Genomic DNA, 22,791 nt, shown 5'->3' with positions numbered 1-22,791 from the left:
TGCATGCAAATGTTTTGTCATAGAAATGGTTCAATCTCTCCCCGGTAGCTGCAGGGAGGAATGAACGCTGCCTGTTAGCCTCCCACTGTACTGATGCAGCCACTATGTCCTGACATCTCTCTGAACCCTTCATGTATCTGTCCCTTGTGTGTTTGTGCAACTGCAAAAACTTTGAGGATCTGACTGACATTTAAAATGACAGAGGCGGACTTTCAGGAAAATGTTCTCATATAAATAATACAAGAGTAACAGCCCCAGTTCAGCATTATGCTAAGAAAGATTCACAGTAGCTACTATGGAAGACTGGTCAGTAAAATTCAAGCCGTGAGAAATTGTGACATTTATCTAGGTAACAATAAGTAAAGATCAGTATTTAGGCAGGATCATTTAAAAATGTTGGGCCGAAAATAACTCGCATGGGAATTTCCAATTAAAATGTTTCATCTTATAATCTGCAATTTGACCTACAGAACCCCAAAACGTGCCAACAAGTAAGAAAGACATATTGTTGAAATGATGACACCAATTATCAGAGCCAGAAACTGTAATACAATCATCAGATTTTCAACTTGGACAGTCCTTGAACTACGAACACTGACACCCTATATCAAAATCTCTTATTTAAACAAGTCCCATTTAACAACTGGCCAAAAATAAAGGGGTCGCAGATTTTGTTAAAAAAGGAAAAATTCTGGGCTCTTCAGTGCTACCAAAAAGCCATTAGTGACTCAGCTGAGACCAACAGTCATGTGACAAAAAATCAGGGATTTTGGCACAGAGCAGAGAGGATACAAGTCTGGAGAATATTTAAATTGTAGGTAGTTCAATATCTATAGTATGTAGAGTCACTATTTTTCCCAGTATTGGTAACACGTGGGCAAAATGTTAATGTATGGTAATATAACTATGTTCTACTCTACAAACTATGTTTTCCAGTTCTCTCTAGGTATACTGTTTCTATAGAGGTGCACATAAGAAATGACTAACTGTACCTATTAACTAAGGCTGCACCCTAAAGGTCGATGCATGAAGATCCCTGATTCAACAAAGATTCTTCAGACACTGACACAGACACTGGCCTTGTAGGTTAATGTATGTGATGTAGGTTCAGTGTTGTGGGCAGTGAGCGACTTTAGAGTGTAAAAGTATGTCGCTGCAGAAGTGCATGCCAGGAGGACTGATTAAGTTCCTGTAATCACCCATAAAGTATCTAGATAGGACTAAGTTTCAGTGTAGTAGCTAATCAAATATCATGTATCAGTGGCCTACAAGAAAGGAATTTGACCTGCTTCATGCAGCATTACATCAGTGTCTCTCTGCATCCTCTTCATCACTGCAGTCCAAACAGCAACGATGCTGTGAATTTGATATGAATTCTTCAATATGTCCATGTTTCTGCATTTACCCATTGTTTAGTGACAGTATAAAAACTAGGCTAAAAGCAGTTGATTTCAGCAGAAATACGTATGTGCTGCCTGTACCTAGTACTCACACAACTGAGAAAATGTGGGAAAATAAACAAAAAAACTGAGCAAATATTTGAATCAAATATTTGAACACTGGAACCCAGTTTAACTGACAAAATTTAGATTTGAGGTCAACCCGAAATTTAACACGAAATACTAACTGCCAACTGTTATAAGTCAGATAATTGGCAGATTTTTGATAATATTTCATCATTTTGCAGGTTCAGCAAAACACATGAACCTTTAACTGGTATCTACAAACTCAAAGTCCTCACTATGGTAACTTTTACTCTATAATCTGGTGCTGAAGTGCATACATTCACATTTCTCTCTGTTAGTGTAACACAACTGTATCCTCAAAGGGAAAACAGTGGAGAGAAAACAATGAAAAATAAAATGAGACCTTCTGGGACGAAGTAATTGTCTGTTTGCTGTTCCCTCTTACTTGCACATTAATGCCTTTTGTGATTTGTTTTCTTGAGGCTCTTAAAACCACTTCAATCCACGCTCGCAGTAATAACTGACAGAATAACATTTTCTAAAGACAGATTAGTGTGCATGTTCGTTTTGTTTTTTGTTTCCCCAACAATAACTTCTATCTTTATTGGGCGCCGTCTTGTTGATATTAAATAAAAATGAGATAGTGACTTAAAAGGAGAAAGAACAATGCGCTTCAGTGAAGGCGGCGAGACGAAATCAAAGGGTTCAGATTTTCAGCGAGGAGGGAAGTTATTTATTCATTTTCGTTCTTTTATTTATTTATGTGTCAGACTACAAACGGAAAAAGGTAGGGATGCTGCTTGATATTTTAACTATGTGCTTTTAAGTCTTTTGGTTTCCAACATTCTGCATATTCAGTGTTTCTTTCATCTGCACAGCTGCTCTGGATATGCTGGACATTGTACATTCTCCTCACACTTTCATTTTCTACGCGTGAAGCTGTTCTTACCTTCAAAGTCATCTTGGCCAGGAGTTCCTGAAGGTCCATGATGCCTTGCACCAGGCTCAGGAAATCGCTGCACGTCGGACAGGCTCAACGGAAGAACAAGAAGCACCAAAACAGAGAAGGAAAGAAAAGGAAAGAGAGAGAAGGAAGCGTTTAGATTGGAGATGAACGGCGAGAAATCATTCGCCTGACTGCATTTGTTTGGACGCAGCTCCTCGTGGCCAGTGGTAAACAAAAGGGAAGCCTTATACGTCTCTGTAGTCTTTGTCTTAGGCTGGTGGCAGGAATTAGTGGCAATAATAAAGCACCAAGGTGTGATTACATGCCTATTGATCCGTGACAGAGACAATACCACAGCGGTGGCCCCTTATCTTAATGTGTCTGACAATACGCAGACAGAGAATTAGGGCAAGGAGAGAGATGGCAGTGAATCTGAAATACAGCACAATGAACACAGGACATGGGGAAAAAAATGGAGAGTGCCTTTGTCAGTGGAAGCAAAGCCTTTCAAAGCTCTCCACAGAGGTCACCACCAGCTGATACATAGCCCATTACAGGCCACTTTTATAATACCACACTCTAATGGAGAGTTTTTTCCCCTCTTTTCTACTATGTTGTTAGGGTTTGAAATAGGACGTATGGCTGTGTGGTCGTCATACTTACTGCGGTTAAGGTTAGGACACTGTGTGATGTAGCCGTTAGGAGCGAAAATCAGCTTCACGTCTTGAATAATGCCCTGAAACACAGGAGGGAAGGGTGAAGGGAAGATACAGAATGAGACAACGATGAACACGGATTGGCAAGATTATGGGATATCAAACTGGACCTAATGGCTGGAAATCACATGATAGAAGAAGATCAAGAGTCCACGGCTGCACAAACAGCACTATCACGGGGCTTTCACATTACGAGCCCCAGGCAATTTTCAGAGTAATCTCACTACCTTTATCTAATGGTGGAGGCTCTGGATAGTCTAACAGAGTGTAGGCTATCCAGGTCTTCCATCATTGGATATGACCCTACTTTCAGATATACCGTCTACCCCAAACTATCCTTTGAACAAAGAGCCACATTGAGTTAAATCACAAATCAAATCACCCACAACTATTACAAATATTGCAAATAAAAGCAAATCCATAGTAATGTCGGTCTTTTTCATACAAAGTGGGGTGTTTAATCATCTCATTATATTGGAGACAACACGGGGATTGGTTGTAATTTCAAAACCAGATTACTTCTTGGTGTACAGACATATTAATATAGTAGTATCATCAGAAAAACTAAGTTTATGTTGATCCTCCGTAGGTAAACGTTATGAAACAGCAGAGACTTATTCAACCTAGAAGTAGAGTATGGAAATGGGTGAGAAAATTAGCATAATTACAAAACTCCAGTAGTATTTTTTTTCTTATATGATATCAAAACATCATTGCATCGACAAAAACATAGATAGATTAACATGTCTCTGCAATGACAAGGTTTTGTGTCATTTAAACCAGAGCTCTATGCAGGTTTGAACTATAAGTCCATTAGATGTCAATTCAAACTAATCTTCACCGACAAGCAGCAAGGACTGTTTGAAAGGTCAAGTTGTGCCGTTTAACATGCAAAATAATTCAACCAAGAAGATGGGATGTGAATATGAATGCAAAGTGCATTCATCAGGCCTGTAAGCGTTAAGTGAAATGTTAATATCGGCATGCTAACACGCTCACAGGGCGATGCTGATGTTTTTTTGCAGTTTCCCCTCAGGGATCAATAATGCATTTCTGATTTAGCATGTAGCTTGGAGTGTTTATGATCACGAGCTCAGTTTATTAGCTAATTAGTACTAAACATAAAACATGTTTGAGGCTGATGTAGGTTCAAGCATTTCGTCTTTAAAACTTTTACCAAACGACAGTAGAAGACATCAATACGTGCAACAAGTTCACAAAAGTCTAATCAATCAAAGCTATGAGTCGCCATAACGTTTGACTCAAAATCCCAAATGTTCATCTCCAGGTGGCAGCAGAGGTAAAGTCAGGGGCTCTTCAAAGCTATCACGGTGGATTGTATGAGGTTTAAAAATGTCGGTGCAACATTTTGGGTCAAAAAATCACCACGGGCATTAGCAGTAAACTCATGGACACCATAAATATCTGAACAAACTTAATGCAAAACCATTCAATAGTTGCTTGTTTGAGTTTGGAACTTAGCGGAAGACCTACAAAGTGATACTGCTACTCTTCAAGCTGTGCCGCTAGCATGGATAAAACATTAAATTACAACACTGCTGTTTTATTTGAAGCTCAGAATGGTTGCAGTTAAAGATCTGTTTGCACAAACCGCTGTGAGTAATAGAAACACACTTCCAATAGAGGCAGATATCTCAGAAAATATCTGAAGTCCTGCACAAATAAATCCAAAACCTCCTGCATGCTGGATACTGCTGCAAGTACAAGCAATATATCTGATTACAGCAACAAACACAAAGGGACTTTCTGTTTTATCTTTATTTTACTGTGTCAGATCTGAACTAAAAAGCACAGACAGTAATTCTTTAAATCTGTTTGAAGAACAAAAATTTTGAAATTTTTCATCCACATTTTGATCTAGAGCTAGATCCAAATACACATAGTAACCACAAAATTTGCTTAAAAATCTGGAAATCAGCAACAAATAATGAAAAAGTCCCTAAAACGACCATTAGAACATCACATTCTTTTATACAAGTGGCTATATTTCGAAATGGTACACTGCAAACCTACTGTCCTTCACATAGAGCATCCATTTCTACTCGAGCTAAATTAAAAGGACTTCACACACAGGCTGAAGAAAAAGGCCTTTAACTGAGAGTTCTCTCCTCTAACAGACTGTCTGTCAATCACTGTGAATGACAGGTTATCTGCAGCGCTGCCCGGCTGGTAAATAGAGGCCTCATGATGACCACAAGGAACAATCTTGGAGAAAAAAAGGCTAAAAAGGCTCCCTCTATAATGGAAAACAGAACTTGTAAAAGACTAGGGTGCTCACACACACTCGCGCATAGCAACCAATAACATAATAACGGCCAATAATGTAACAATTTTGGCTATTTTAAATGTAATAAAGCCAATAACAAAATAACTTACTAACAATGTAATAAAGTTTTTGAGCCAATAAAGCAACAACATTTTGCCAATAATGTAATAAGTTATGACACCACTGGCTATGTTTATGGCGTAGCATTAAAAAATCTTTTGAAAATGTAATAACTGCAGCCGCTAATGTAATAAAACACAAATAGGACTGTATTTCTTCTCTTATATATAAGAGAGTCTAGAAGATGACTGTTCCATAAGTATTATGAAGCTCTACAAGGCTGCTGGACACAAAGTTTTCAAAGTTTACACAAAAAACAGTCATTTGGCGAGGACAGCCGATGGATGAAGGCTTGGATTCTTCTCAGTAACGTACAAAATTAAAGACATTTAATGGAGAAGCAATGTCAGTTTTATGTTGATGTTTTCCCCATAGGAAAACATCAACATTTTTGTGCCAGTCCAGTTATTTAAATACAGTTTTAAGTGAGGAATGAATATTTTTTCCTTGAGAAATATTTGAAAAAAAGTCTTAATGGAATGTTTTCCAATTAAAAAAAATGCAGCAAATTTATTTATCAATGCAACATCCAACAGAAACATTCACATGGAATTATGAATTTACATATTTAAGCAAATAAACAACATTCTAAGTAAAGACTTTTTTACAACAAATCTCAAAATGGCTCTTACAATCATAATTAAGGAGAGCTACATGGGACTTGATGAATGAATATGATGACTGTGTTGTCCACTATACCTACTTTTGATGAGCAAACTGCACAAAAACTGCAAAAAAATCTTTTATTTCCAAGAAATAGTCATATTTCTGTATTATTACTTAAACAGCTACAGTTATTACATTTTGAAAGGATTTAATTTATTCATTGTTTTAATGTTAGGCCATTAACGTAATAACCAACCAATAACATAATTATTTATTACACTATTGGCAAGTTATTACATTATTGGTTTTATTATATTCTAAATGGCCAAATTCATTCCAGGAGGTCCTACGTCGTCTCACTGCGAGTGACGTGGACGAATACATTGTCACGGGGCAAGCGCCACAAATGAATACGTCGTCATGCGGCGCTATCAGATGGCTTTGTTTACATTCGCCGGTTGTACGTTAAGGAAAGCCATCTCCATGGAAGTGAAATTAGATATAATAAAACTGCTCAAGTTGTAAAAACAGTACAAGATACTGTGTTATCTTCTTGTAAAATGACTCAAACATGCGTGAAAGTCTTTGGTATTCATGACTTTTCCAAAGAACTGATCGATATCATCATGCACATAACGGCTTTGTTAAGATTTTCACCAGATTTCTGACCTACGGTGAAAATCGACTCACATCATCAGTAGGAACAGAACTCCAACGCAAGTTGAGGACCCCTGTACATTATTGGCAAGTATTACGTTATTGGCCGTCACTATGCTACTGGTTGCTACAGGGAGTACTATAACTTCACTATTCCTCCAAAATGGCGAATGAAAAACATGCCAGAAGTACGTTCACAATCTGCATCTCTGCTTTGTGTGTATGCAAAATCCATTTCCAGTACATTTGGCCAGCTGGGATGCAGGCAACACCTGCCTTTATTTCACACACAGAGAGGGAGAAACCTCGAGGCAAACAGGCTCGCAGCACAGATTGACAACAAACACACTCTCTCTCTGACACGCACAGGCGGTGTGAGCGGCGGATGGCGAGGAAGAGATTGTCAGTGTCACTCAGAATGGAAATGAAGGTGTAGATCACAGATGTCTGCCCCAGCGGTGTAATATAGGAGTCCTGACCACACATCACTGTCAATGGTGAGTAGGTAATTTGAAGTGAAGTCATGAAATCGCTCCTTCTCACCCTCTCACGTGCTGCACTACGCTGCCAAACACTGTCAGAGGAGCGCTGTTCAGGAAAAAAACGTCCGAGCTGACATGCGACAACGTGTCCAATTGCACAGTTGTATTTTAAGTCACAGCACAGTGGCATATTTTCCATTGTTTCGTCTCAGTACAGCCCCACGCTGGATTTGAAAATGAATGAAATATTGCAGACTTTAAGCTTTAAAGCTCCTCTAATCATTTTTTATATTGAACCAGAGCGCTACATTTAATATGACAGGGGTCGCTCACAGAGATGAACCCACAGAACATTATAACTAACTGTGCACAGTGGCTTTACAGAGCTTTTAGCTCTTTATTAAGGTTTCAAGGCATTTGATTTATAGTTTAGTGCCACTGTTCTCACAAATCTGTTTCGAAAAGCTACAAGAAGCAAAGAAGTAACAAATCAAGCAATGGTAGGCAAAGTTAGCAACTAGCTTTTTAAAAATGCCTGTTTGTTAGGTACACAGAGCTGACAATGAATGCAATCCTGCACACAATCCTGCAATCATGAAGGTCGTAGTGTTCAGTTTTGGCTGAAACTGCTACAGAGAGTCAAAGTCTGAGAGTGTTGAGTCAACTGTATGATCATCTTGAAGGATGGAGTTAGTAGTGTGCTATTAACGTGTACTGCAGTGTAGAGGAAGGTGTTTCTTTTCTCTAGACAGCCCTCACTGGTAATTAAAGCATGTAAGGGTATAATTCAACAGCATCACAAACTACATCCTTCAAAAATGACCTGAATTAATAATTCTGTAAAACAGTTTCAACAAACCCACAACATCATAACCTCCATGAAGGTAGAATTCATTACAGGACGAGATTGTCTCTCTGATAAACTGACATATTAGTGTATAAAGACACATTTCTGACCAAAACAGAGCTCAGAGAAGACTGGTTGCTTTCAGCCTGATAATATGACATTTGCCAGTCATCACACCTGACTGGTCACGCATAAGAGGTGCATATTCAAACTCTGAACCTACATTTTTACTCATTGTGGGCTCATTTTTCTCTGCAATAGAAAGTCTTGTTCAGTTGTGGAAACAGCACAACCATGGCGTGTTTTGTGAAGTATTACAAGGTTAGAACATCTTGAAAAAAAAAAAGAAATTACAGTTGAATTTCTTTGATTATTTACTGTGTACATGTGGAAAAAAACGGACTCCATATGTGCAACATTCTTCCAAGTGCCTACAAAATGGTGACTCTACATTCTATAGGTATTTTTCTACTTGTCCTTTTTTTCATTTTTTTGTCCATTTCTAGTCTATGGAAGCACAGCCAGCAGTTCAGCCAAGAACTCCTTCAATTTTAGTCACATGATTTTGAGTTTCAACTGAATCACAAATGTCTTTACTGTTAAACAAAAAAATGTTTTGTTTTGTTTTGTTTTTTTTAAAGAAAATGGTTATTTATTGGACTTGTATTTCAAATGAGACATGTAGAGTTACGGGATTTTTGAAAAAATATCACAATTTCAAGCTTGGATTTGATTAAGTTTTCAGATAGAACAGCACGACACACAAGAGTCCGAGACATTAGGGAACAGGAAGTTTGCAAATCTGTCGATTGTTGCTGTTATGTCAGAATCTGGCTCTGAAAAATGTGTACATTTGGAGACTTTTTAATTGATTAATATTTTACTGATAATTTGCTGGTGGGTTTAAGGTGGTTAGAGGGTTACAACGTAGCACAGAATGGGAGAAAGATTATATTTTGGATATCTTCTGAAGAAGTGCTGTAATCTAACTAAAAGGTATGGTATGAACAGAAACAGAGAATAAAATCCCCACAAAGCAGCTAACATGATGCTACATGTGATCTGCTGGAAGTATGTGCAGACTAGTGTTAGTTTCTGGGCCTGAACTCTGACTCATGATGGTGGAAGTGATTAAACCCAGATGATGGTGTGTGTGCTTGTGCTGCTTATGCATCATGTGTCCCCAATGAGTTTGCTCATCGTTATTGCTGATAAAATTAGCTCCACTCTGTGTGTCTGCTCAGTTTTACAGTCAGAATTCCCAGCTATCTTGTTTATTATGGCAATAATAGGCCAGACGTGTTTGGCCGGAGCTTTGCCTTCGGGTAACATTGACAGAAGTTTATTATCCGGGGGTGACGCACTTTCCCGTGATTCATTTTTCCTCGGTTTGATCATGCACAACATGACCCTTCTGTGTTCTAGCAGGGTCTGAAGACTTAACCTCCACCTGCAGCTCATCTCTCAGGACTAAACCGGCATCAGCAGCACTAATTAACAGCAAGAGGAGGGCAGACAAGAGACAGACGAACAAGGAAAGAGAGAAAATAGTAATTATGAAGATGATATTCATGCTCCTCCAGCTTGGCACACACCATCACAATGCTGCTAGACAGTGATGCTGTGAATGCCTGTGGTTGACAGGTTATCAGCCATTTTAAATTGCATTTGTAGGGGCTCACAAAAAGAGCCTAAAACTTCTGAAACCCAAATTTGCTGGCAGGTTTGAAAGGTACACTACTGATCAAAACTTTGGGTTCACTTAGAAACTTAGAAATATGATTATTTAAAAAAAAACAAACATTTTTTTCAGTGAAGATAACATTAAATGAATCAGAAATAGTCTAGACATTGTTAATGTGGTAAATGACTATTCTAGCTGGAAACAGCTGATTTTTAATGGAATATCTCCATAGGGGTACAGAGGAACATTTCCAGCAACCATCACTCCTGTGTTCTAATGCTACATTGTGTTAGCTAATGGTGTTGAAAGGCTCATTGATGATTAGAAAACCCTTGTGCAATTATGTTAGCACATGAATAAAAGTGTGAGTTTTCATGGAGAACATGAAATTGCCTGGGTGACCCAAAGATTTGGAACGGTAGTGTATATTATCTTTTTTTTTTTTTTTTTTTTTAAATGTCAAGATTACACCATTGATCAGCACTAGAAACTGTGAAAACCCCAAAAATTGCCGGATTTTTCATTTACCTGTGATTTTTGACCTACTCGCCTGGAAAGTATTCTACACATCTTATTTAAATATTCACCAAAATATACTTTTGGCTCTACTTAGATTATGTAAAACACAAAAAAATTTCACTCTTCTGCATAACCAGGATATCATTAGTTTCAGTTGCAACAAACAGTCAGATGACAAAAATCCAGGAATTTTTTGACTGAACTGCAGGCAGTGTTTACACAGAGCAGAAATTAGCATAGAAGCAAATAAAAATGTAAGTAGTGGAATATCTACAGTATGTACAGCCACCATTTTTTCCAGTATTGGTAACAACTTTTAAAAATTTTGTACCTGTTGATTCCAGGCTTATTAATTTTTTGTAAACTAAAAAAAACAAAGAAATTCAGCTTTCCTTTTGTTTTCTTTTTTAATGATTCATTGCATCATAACTGTGTCATACGGCACAAAAAACATTTGTTGAGTTTCTCCCTATCTAGTCATGGTTGCCCTGTTTCCATAGAGGTGCAGGACTTTATATTGCAGTAAAAAAAATGAGCCTATAGTGAGTGAAAACGTGGCAACAGCAAATAACAGTGCTAGGCAGCGAACAAGTCAAACCTCACATGCAGACTTCAGAGGCTCAGAAAAGTTAAGAGTTCACCATGCATTGCTATGGTGCCACAAAAATGAAAGTCCAGAGCATAATGTTCTGTTTTCAAGCAATTACTGTCATTAAAGTGGCTGAACTTGTTGTAGCATTGATGTATGCTCATTCTTTAGAATTCAACTGGAAAGGAACAGTTGACATTTTGACTTCATCTGTCATCAAACTGCACACACAGTTCTTGAGTACAAGTAATCCATTGCATGGTCTATGTATTTGAACTTGAGTGGACATTTCCTAACAAACAGCATTCAACATTATACGGATATTAACTGGAAATTAAAGAGGAGGACTTTAGGAAAATGTTTTAGCATTGCAATAATATGCCTTCTTCAGAAACAAGTCAAATTAGTGTCTTATTAATTCATTCAACAACAAGTACATCTAATAAAAATAATTATTATTTAAAAAATATTGACAAAGTCCCAATCCTTCAACTCTTAACTATGTAATGGAGACTTACAGTTCATCCAGGGTTTAATGTGTGCCATTTCTTAAACACTACTACGAAAAGAGGAAACTCACAGCAAAATATAACCCTGGATGAACTACAGAAAAAATACTCAAGATCTTTAAAGTCTTGCTCTCCATAAAATAGACACTGGTTGAACAGAGCGTGTACCCAGGTATAAAGGAGAAAACTGTTAGCATTACAGTGTTGTAAAAGGTGGAATACCTGATGAAAACATAAACTAATTTAAACAACCAGAGGAGACGGCAGTAAAGTAAAAGACAGATTGCGTGACAGATCTGAGCTCTGAAACTTCACGCTGTCTTATGTAGCACGCTCCAGCTTTCCATCATTGTCCATGTTACATTCATTATTATCCCGCGGTGCATGAAACACAGAGCGTTTCACAAAAGCACCAGTTCCAAACGAGCCTGCTGTGTCCCTGAGGAGTCAGCATCCTTGGCACAATGGATTCTAGATAAAGATAATTTATTACAGTTGCTCCCCTCAGACGGAGAGGCTCCCAGGAGGAGGTGATGAGAGGACGAGGAACGTCTCAAGCCACTGCAAGAGCTCAATATGTTTTATTTAAAGGCCTAGTTAGCCCGTCTTATCATTATCCCGCTCCTGAGTCCTGAATGGAACAGATTACGGCTGCTGCTTTATTTCACCTCCTATCTCTATCTGCAAGTGTTACTTCTATAGCTCTTGGCTATTTTTCTCTTTCCTTTCACCTCTTGCTTCTTTATTCTTTTCTCTCATTTTGCAACAAGGTCCACACCGATCTCAGCTTCAGACAGGAGGAAGTAGGTTCCGTTTATCCCCTCGCCTTCAGCAGGTTAAAGAAAAGAGCAATGGACACAGTGTGGAGAGAATAGCAAAGATATAGTAACACAAAGCTGGACACTGTTTTGTCTTTGTCTCAGGTCATATCTGTTTTTCTGTTTGTGTTTGAGTGCTTGTTCTCTCTTAAGACTTTAAAGTGGAGGCACCATTTTCTAAATGTTGAAATTTCTCTTTGTGTACAAATAAACAAATTTCAAAAAATATGCTAGTTAGTCAGCTTTAGATGTATTTTAGAGATGTAGTTTTGTACTTCTAAAAGATCTCAGGCTCGTTGTGTCCCCTAGCTTGTACTACTTTAATTTAAAGACCAGGATGTAAAACTTCAAGACTGCTCCATAAAAGAGTGCATAAAGACACCTATAACTTTTTCAAGACCTTCCATTCTTTTTCTTAAGTACATATATAGAAATATATTGAAAGAAATTTTAAAAGATGGAAAGCAACAGCAGACTGGACAAGCAGAAATGTAGTGGGTAGCCAAAATTAGCAAAGTGATGGACCTAGATGGAAACCCAAAACACTGTTACTCTTCCATGGGTTGTCTAATGTACAGTCTGGTACCTGTCTACGTTCTGGTAGTTTATATAGTGAGACAACATCCAAAATCTGTCTTATTTCCATGTACAGTATATGACACAAGTGAGTTAACACCTGTCTCATATCATTTAACTGTAAAATGATTCAAAATTGCATCATTTCTAGGTTGCACAGAAGAGTATTCCCCCTCACAAACAACCTAAAACAAATACTTTAGAAAGACTAGATCAAAAATACAAGCCCTAAAGTAACAACAGAAGTGCATACATCTGTGATCACTGACTTGCGAGTTAGAAAACATGTCAACACTGAAATAAAATTGATTTCAAATGAGCCTGATTGTACAAGCACGGTGATAAAATGATCCCCAAACATACAAACTTTCTCAGTCTTGGATCTGCGAGCTGTGTTTATATTTACTGCTGAAACATGACTCCAAATGGGGAAAAAATGGCAGGAAACAGAAAACTGTAATTCTGACACTTCACAAAAATGCAAAAGGATACCTGAAGGTCAGTGTCCAACTAAATATCAGTCTAAACACAGTTGCAGCAATAATCTGGAGGTACAGAATGATTAATTGTACCATTAATCAGAGCTGCAGTGGTCATCATTCTAAAATGAAACCAAAGACAGTGTGTTATTTGCACAATGCACCAATCAGCCACAACATTAAAACCACTGACAGGTAAAACTGAATGAACTAGATTCTAGACTGGACTGTCATGCAGAGACGGAAGCTGATTTAACCTACAGTTTCTGATTTGCAAAAAAATATCTAATAATAATTTTGAAGATTTCACTGTCTTTTTGTTTCATCTGGACCACATTGAACCAGGTCCAGATCAAAAACCAATGAGCTTAGGGGGGTCAAATTTTAAATAGATTGTCGTACAAAGGATAAAGACTCTATAAAACATAACTTTTGATACTGAAAACCATTTTTTGTGTTAGAATGTAAAGACATGGAGATTTTAGTGTGTTTTTTTGCATCTGGACCACTTTAGATCAGGTCCTGATGAAAAGCCAGTGAGCTTAAGTGGGTCAAATCTTGAACAGACTGTCATACAAAGGCTACAGGCTGTTCAAAAACATAACTTTTGAAATGGAAAACCATCATTTTCTGTGTTGAAATGTTGCTCTTTAGCATGAAACTGTGACATTAGTTTATGCTAAAGAAACTAAAAAGAAGTCTGATGAATGTTGGCATCACGTTCTTTCATCAGATGAGACCAAGAAAAAGTTTTGTTCAGCTCAGATGGAGTTCTGCATGTTGGTTGTGAACCCAACCAAGACTACCACAGTGAATGCATAGACTTGACAGTGAAGTAAAGAGGTGACAGTGTGATAGAATGGGGCTGCATGAGTGCAAAGACTATAAACCATGCTTTGGTGTTGGGTGTTGTACCAAAATACTGGTTGACAAGATGATTTTCAGTCTGCAGAAGCTCGAAAAAGAGGAATATTCTGACAGGATAATAATCTATAGCATACTGAAACAAGAGTTACTAAAGAAGTAAAATTAAACAAACTACAAACTAGCCAAATAGGTTGCCTGATTTGAATCCAATAGAACACTTCTTGGACATTTAGAAGAGAAAGGTACATCAACACACCTTCTGCAGGAAAGAGTAGCTGTAGAACAAGATCTTACATGCTGAGGAAGAAAACATAAAAGATTTGAAAGGTTTGCTGTGTTGCTACCGTCAAAGTTATATGCTTAGCAAATCAATACTTTCAGACGATCAGGCACGAGGATTCTGAAATATTTAGAAACACGGGAAGTTGTGCCATGCAAAATGAAGAAACTACTTAAGATTCTACATTGTTTGAAGGTTTGATCAAACACATATTAGCAGCTTTGAACAAAAGGTCAGATTTCCTTACGTTGGATCTCTTTCATTAGAGTTCACTCTCAGGTGGATTTGATCTACTTAAAGGCTTGTTCAAATATACCAACACTCAGCCTTGTTCATTTGTAAGAAATATGGCCGTGACTCAGGTTTCAAGTAGAACATTGCTTACCAAGTAACTCTGTGATAGAAAAATGGCATCAGAACTGAGTGAAAGTGTCAGAAGTCAAATCGTTTTTCCTGAGCAAAGAAGATCTTTCTCAGCGTCAACTCACAGCTACACTGAAGGTTTCTGAGGCAGCAGTGCATGACACAGTAAAACGCTTTTGCGGAAAATCACTCAATTGTTTCCAAAGCATGATCAGGCAGAGCAAACGTGAGCACGCCATCAGAGGATCAATACACCGGGCTTGTTTCACTGAGAGACAGAAAAGCCACTTCAACACACATACAGATTTTGCAAAAAAAAAAAAAAGTACAAGTCCTGTCAAATGAAAGCTGTCTGTTCGTGTTGTCAGAGAATGAACAGCGCTGCTCAGGAGGGGAAACAAGGCCAAACGGCAAAAGCACACCTCAAAGCTCTAAAACTACCTGAAAATACAATAAGACCACTCAGCGTCGACTGTCATGGATTTTTCTCCACATTCACACGACCTCGGCTCTATCAAACATTTATAAGAGCACTTGAAGCGTAAAAAAGCCAAACGGTTTGAGAAAATATGCTGGAACAGCATGAGTTATCAGGTTTGGCACAAAATTGTAGAGCAGGTGGAAGTGAGGTAAGAGCAAAAGTTGGTCAGATATTAATATATTCTGATTTTTAAGTACATTTAGTTTCAGAGATTTAACTTTTGATTAATGCTGTTCAGCTGAGCTATACCAGGAATGTAATAGTGCAAGTAGCATCTTTATTTAGAGTCTCAGACTTATGTTCCCTATTATATATATATATATATATATATATATATATATATATATATATATATATATATATATATATATATATATATATATATATATATATATATATATATATATATAATAATGGATTAGATTTATATAGCGCTTTTCAAGGCACTCAAAGCGCTTCACAATGAATCCATTATTCATTCACTCACACATTCTCACTCGGTGGTGGTAAACTACATTTATAGTCACAGCTGCCCTGGGGCAGACTGACAGAAGCGTGGCTGACAATCTGCGCCTACGGCCCCTCCGACCACCACCAACATTCACACGCATTCATACTCCAGTGTGAGTAGCAGCACTGGAGGCCAGGTGGGTAAAGTGTCTTAAAGGACACAACAGCACATGACTAGGACAGAGAGGGAATCGAACCGCCGACCCTTCGATCATTGGACGACCCGCTCTACTACCTGAGCCACAGCCGCTCATTATATATATATATATATATATATATATATATATATATATATATATATATAAACACGTATATACACACACACACACACACATATATACACATATATACACACACACATATATATATATATATATATATACACACACACATATATATATATAAAATATATATATATATATATATATACATATATACACACACACAAAACAAAAACAAAGAAAATCTAGCAGCAAGGGAACCAATAAACGATAAAAAAAAGTTTTAAAATAAAAAATTTAAAAAGGCAGTTATGTGTAAAATAATTACATTTTAACAAATGTAAATACAGTAAAACTGTGCAATTATCACATTGTGAAATAATAAATTACTACAAATTTTGGATGTGGACATTATTTAGAGTTTTGTCCTGCTTTTTTACAATCAAAATATAAATTTATATTTTTTCTGCAATTTTATTAGATATCTATACATTAACAAAACATGGAAAATCAAAACATTATTGAGCATTTCTCAAATTTTAACATTTTTTCTTTCAAATAACTGCAAAATATCAGTATTTTTTTTCAAATTTGAAGACCGTAAAAACTGTGAAAAAATTTTGTAATTTTACAGTCAAACACTGTAAAAGAACAAATAAATAGTAAAATATATATTTTTTGTGACTCTTATTGATAGTTTTGTTCTTAAGATGTATTTTTCCCACTATGATTTCACTACATATTATCTGTAAACTACAAAATATAAAAAATAGTACAAATCAAAAAGCAACTCGTGTAAAATTAGTTTTACTGAATTTAAATACAGTGAAGCTGTAATTATCATATTATGAAAGAATAAATTACTACAAATTTTTGATATGGCATTATATAGAGTTTTAACCTACCTTTTTTACTGTCAAAATGAAGATTAATATTTTTTTCTGATATTTTTGCTATCTATACTTTAACAAAACATGGAGAATAAAAAAAAAATACATTTTTCTTTCAAATAACTGCAAAACAGTATTTTTTGGGATTTAAAGACAGTAAAAACAAAAAGCTTGTAATTTTAAAGTTGAATATTATAAAACAACAAATTCTAAGTTTTAAAAAAATACACATTTTTACTGTGAATTTTATTTATAGTTTTGTTCTTTTAAGGGTTAAAATTGATTTTTTTTCCCCTTGTGATTTCACTAGATATTATCTGTAAAATTACAGTTAAAAACTGGAAAAAAAGATTTTTCTCAGTATATGTATTAATATAAGAAGATAATTAAGTTATTCAAAAAAATAGTGTTGCTCAATATAACCCCTCTGAGTCACTGAGCAACAGGTCCTTGATCCAAGGTGTTACAAATGCACCTGTCAGGTGAGATGCCAGCTTATCCCAGTGTAAACCTGAAGGGAGAATCTCCTCCTTCTCTCTGCTCTTCCACACCATCTGTCTCAGCTGCTGACAAACACTTTTGAGCTCATGGAAGGTAGACAGACTCCAGGCACTGAGCTCACTACAGGTAAGGAAGTGGATGATGGAGCTGCGTCTTTCAAGACCAGAGCCTCAAATTCAGAAGAAGGAGCTCGTTGAAGCCTTGATGTGAGAGAAGGGATGAAGAAGAAGGAAGAGGAGGAGCAGGAGGAGGAGGAGCAGGAGGGGGAGGAACAGTGCTCATGTGCAGCAGCGATAGCGTCAAAGCACGGGGAGGAAAAATAATTTACACCACAGTAGGTCCCAGTAGCTAATCAATATGTTACACAGGGAAAAAATATATCAAAAGGCCCACTGATTGCGTGGCGGGTGGGCCGGAGAGGTAGGAATGTCAAGAGCCTGAGTATGTCTTGGCGATACTCTGCCGTGGGCCTCGCCTGCTGCGAGTGCTTGCAGGAGCCTGAGAAAATGATTAACGATTAAAACACAGACAACATTGTGATGGGCTTGGGAATAACGCTGAGCTTTCTGCAGCTCCTCTGCGAGCCCTCACTACTTCTTTCTTCTTCTTTCTTTCTTGTACACTTGGTTTTCTCCCCCCCGCCCGCCCCACACAGCCTGCTGTTAAATCTGGAGAATTACAGCGGCCGATCTCTAATGTGAAGCACGTTCAGGTACATTAAGTGCGTGCATTACGTGTGAGGTCTTACCTTGAACAGGCCATGCTTGTGGCTGTGCTGGCCCAGCCACACTCCACTGCCCGGGGTGAGCTCCATCTGAGGAGGGTCTATCACCCGCTCGTAAATCCTGCCAACAACAAACCAGAAGAGAATGTTTGGTTATGATAAGACACAAACAGGTCTTTCTTTTCTTTTACAGCAGAAACACTGATCCAACACAGCAGAATACCAGAGTAAATCCAACACACTCCCTTTGCTTTTCATGGGAAGCGGACAGGGTAGAGCTGAGGCTGCTCTCCTCAAGCATGACAGCCAGTCTCACCCCACGGCTCCTTAACACGGTATTGATATCTGGACCTGGGATGTAGGCTGGATTAACCGCCCAACTCCTGACACAGACACAAACAGGCTTTGGCATGATCAAGGCAAACATCCTAAACGTCATTGAGCACCATTTTTTTTTCCCCTGTGGGCTCAACAACGCCGTTGAGCTCCAAAAGGCCTCTTCTGACGATGTTAGCAAACACTTTGCCAGGTTTTCTCCTCCTCCTCACAATGCAGGTGCTAAATACAGCAGATTTCTCTCTTGTTCTGGATTTGAGCTTCACTGGAGGAACATCACATGCAGTTTTTTAGTACCTGTTTTGATCTCATTTTACTGTAAACTACCACTTCTCCGATATGACAGGCTTTACTGCTAACACTTACTAAGTCGAGGATTCATCAAAGCGCAGAGGAGATCAATCATCGCAGAATATAAAATGTATTTTTATCTGCGGTGGAGGTTGTTTCTGAAACTGTGTAGAGGACAGAAAGTGAGATTTGTGAGGCAGAAAGGTCAGCAGCTGGGCAGGTGATTGGTCTTGATATATGACCACACCGACCCCCGTGCACATGAATCATGGTCATTTTTTACGCCTCTGGGTTACACTTAAAGCTCCATTAAGTAGTATTTTTGTTATTAACATTGAGCGAAATGACTCCCTGTAATGTCAAAAGATCGCCAGATTTGCTGCAGCGCTGCAGTTTTCAGCCTCACATATAAAACCACAGGCAGCTCAAACAAGCTTCCACACTGGACAAAAGGAAGGTAGGACATCTAGGAGGCAAACAGTGCAGCTGGATTTTACTCAAAAGCAAGCAAATCAAAGCTACAATGGCTGCCAGTAAACAATTAGCCTTTGACATCAGTGGGAAGCAAGTGGGCTCCACTGGGATGCAACATTTCATACAATACATGTTCGACATAAAAAGCTGAGGGTAGTTCAGGAGAGTGTGTTCTGGCTTCAAGTACATGTATTGCAAATTCAATTCAGACTTATATGCATATGAATTTAACATCAAAGAAGAAAAAAGAAAATTGACCAAAACATCTTCATAGAAACTTAATCAAATGAAAGAATCTCTAAAGATCAGCAACCTACTGTGCAAATTCTGTATTCGTTTGTGACCTATATAATAAGAGATGTTTGGAAAATTGAAACATCAGACAAAAAATAAGCCAATAATTCATGTGGTTCCTTGAAAAACAGCAATAAAGAGGCTAATTTCCACCAATGCGGGAGCAAATTGACCACAAAACAGCAACAAATATGTAATTAAATCCTCTGAACTCCTAGCACTGCATGATGCTTTTTGATCCTGTCATATTTTTACCCACTGTGGTCTCATTTAGCATGGAAATATGAAGTCCTGCAACTCTACAGAAATTACACAATCCTGGCTAGAAGTAAAGAGGACTGAAGTGCTGTGTGAAGCCATAAATCATATAAAAAAGAAAAAAATAAGTTTTCGTTTTTTTTTTTTTCTGTTTGCTTGATTTTTTTTTTTTTTTAAAAGCTATAAAAACCTACAATGAACATGTACAACAAATTTCAAAATTCTCACAGATATTACCAATACTGGAGAAAGAAACGAGACTCTACATATTATATTTTACTATTTACTTTACTTGCATTGTGTTTCCATACTTGTCTCCAGTGTAAACACTGCCTGCAGTTCAGCCGAAAAGTTGCAGATTTTTTCATCACGACTGTTACACTAGAATCTGGCTTGAGGGTTTTTTTTTTAAGGCTAATTAATTAATTCACTTTTTAAATTTCTTTGAACATGGGGGAAGAAAAAAAAACAAGAGTTCACCATAGTACATATTACAGTCATAGTGGGTCCAAGATACAATTCACAGCAACAAAAAAATTAAAAAAAATAACTAGATAAGGCAAAGAATAAAGCACAGTAATAAGGAAGTTCTTTTCTTTGAGGTTAAGTTAAGGCAACTTTTTAAATGACGTGTTGAATAAAGAGATTTGGCCGAACTGGTTAATTTGTCCAACAGAACTAGTTGTCACACTTTGTAGGTCCAAGTACCACTGGAAAGTAAAAAATTGAACATTTGTTTCTGTATTTTAGTTTCAGTTTCTGATAAATAATGTAATTTGGGGGAATTTTTAAAGATAAAATGCTTTTCAAACCTTTCAATGGGTCGGATGGTTATTAAAAGTCACATTTGTGTCCCTCTTGTGGTCACTAAATTCCTATACAGTCATTGTTATAGATGTAATGTTCTTTTATGTCTTCAAATGCCCATTAAATCTATTTTTAAGTGGTTTGTCTCCAACTACCGCATGCTCGTGTATGTTGTCATGAGCATCCTATTCACCCTGACGATCACGTGCTGCAGCGCCTCAATGCTGTTTATACTGTAGCTGTCCAATTTCCCACCTGCTGGCCAAGCTGTCACTGCGGTAGAAGATATAGAGGTCATGTAATTACACCTGATTTTGTCTTCCCCCGACCGTTCTGTCACCGACATCTCAGTGGTGATGAGCTTCACAAAAGAAAAGCAATGTCACACAGAACAGTGATACAGTCGCAGGTATATTTACATGTTGCGACACTGCAGGCTGTACCCATCAACAGCCAATTATACAGAACATACACCAGTCAACATAGTGTACAGTGTGAGTAACAGGGCTTCTCTATCGCCGTGGTGCAGGATTCAAAGAGGAAAAGCAACAATTTCCCACCAAAAGAAAAGAGGAGAATCTGAATAAATGTGTCAATATATGATGAATGTCTCACATTACTAGAACCATAGTGTTCTGTAGTAGTGCATATCATTTTGAATGCATTTGTCAGGGTTTAAAAGATTGCTGTCGTATAGAATTCTGCTCCAATTCAAATACAATGTAGGTAAATGGAAGCTTCAATCCATACCTGTATCTCATCTTACTATTATTATTCAATAATTGCTATGTGTTGTGGGTTTTTTTCATCTTCAGTCTTCAATGGCCTCATTTACTGATTCGTATCATGCAGGCCGCCTCCTGCATTCTAGTACAACAGGGTGCAACACATGACCTCTGGTAAAAATTTTATTTTATTTTTTTAACCCTGTCAATACAGCAGTATGGTGGATTTCACATTATGAACAAAGTAAGCATTTTCACCTTGAAACTGCAGTGTACTGATGACAGTCTCAGGAACGTAAATACATATTTCTGAGGATTCACACGCAAAAAGTAAATGACAAGAAATCAATCCTGTCATTTTGAAGGGTGCAGGCTTTCCGTATCAATATTGTGACCTCCAACATTACAACTTCCCATTGTGTGGTTTAGAGTAGTTTTTTTAATGCAATTTTGACACACAGAGATGAGCTTTGAAGGGTTTAATCAGTGACTGCAGAGGTTCTTTAAAGAATAATAGCTTGCATTCCTCATGCTTTCAGGGATCTGCAAGTAATGACGAGCTCCTTCTCTTCACTGTCAGTCTGCACAATGTGATTACGCATCAATTTCTATTCGACTGGAAGCAATGGGCTTTTCTGATTACGCATCAGACCGAGTGTTGACTACATGAATAACATAGTTGTCCTTCAATGTGTCATGAATGACTGAGCATTCAAATTGTCTATATATATGCATGAGGGACTCACAGAAAATGATGTAGCATGAAATCCCGTGTTACTGGTTTGAATTTTATCTCGCTGACATCAGTCTTATTGTTAACTGTTCACTCTCTCAGCTGCATTCTGCAAACAGGAACTGGACATTTCCTGCTGCTGATTCAAGTTGGAAGCATTTAACTGGTTGGTCTTTATTGTGAGGCTGAATTTTTGTCGCTGAAATTACATTGATGATTGACATTTTTTTAGCTGCACGTCTGAAATAAGAAGAAACAGTCACAATGAGCAGATGAAGAGCTGCAGGAAACTCCTTAGCAAGGTAAAAAATCTTACCACATTCTTCTGCTGTGAGCAAAGCTACCTGCACTGTAACAAATTCACCTATAAAATTCTTATAAATTCATTTTTGCTGTTACTATTGTAATTTACCCAAACAACTAATTACTCCATAATTGATTACAGCACTCTTATGTAGAATATGAAGTTCCCTTTTAAATACTGTGATTACAATTTCATGTAATATACTGTATTTATAGTGTTGCTACTGTAGTCAACTGTAACTGCAGCTACCTGTAAATTACAACTTTTCTTCTACATTTTATAAACATTACACTATTGTGATTGCTGTATGAAACATTTTTCTTTAAAATCAAAGTAAAATACTGCTGGCTGTGGATGCAGTAATTTTACAGTGTAACAACTGTAAGCATGAAAAGCACTAAGAGAGCGCAATACTCCACCAAAGCTGCTCA

At 37.5% G+C, this 22,791-nt stretch overlaps 1 protein-coding gene across 1 annotated transcript in view; it reads right to left on the bottom strand.

Annotated features, from left to right (window-relative positions):
* Positions 1-22,791, bottom strand: part of LOC111575341 (protein kinase C-binding protein NELL1) — a 345,892-nt gene that overhangs the window by 227,379 nt on the left and 95,722 nt on the right. Inside the window, exons 5-7 of the mRNA XM_055013217.1 lie at positions 18,163-18,259; positions 3,076-3,148; positions 2,416-2,498 (exon numbers count right to left, since the gene is read on the bottom strand). Coding sequence (XP_054869192.1) covers positions 2,416-2,498; positions 3,076-3,148; positions 18,163-18,259 — 253 coding nt within the window. The remainder of the gene's footprint in view (positions 1-2,415; positions 2,499-3,075; positions 3,149-18,162; positions 18,260-22,791) is intronic.

Source organism: Amphiprion ocellaris, chromosome 1 (assembly GCF_022539595.1).
Source record: "Amphiprion ocellaris isolate individual 3 ecotype Okinawa chromosome 1, ASM2253959v1, whole genome shotgun sequence".
Classification (NCBI taxonomy): domain Eukaryota; kingdom Metazoa; phylum Chordata; class Actinopteri; family Pomacentridae; genus Amphiprion; species Amphiprion ocellaris.
This window is presented reverse-complemented; position numbering and strand designations above follow the sequence as displayed.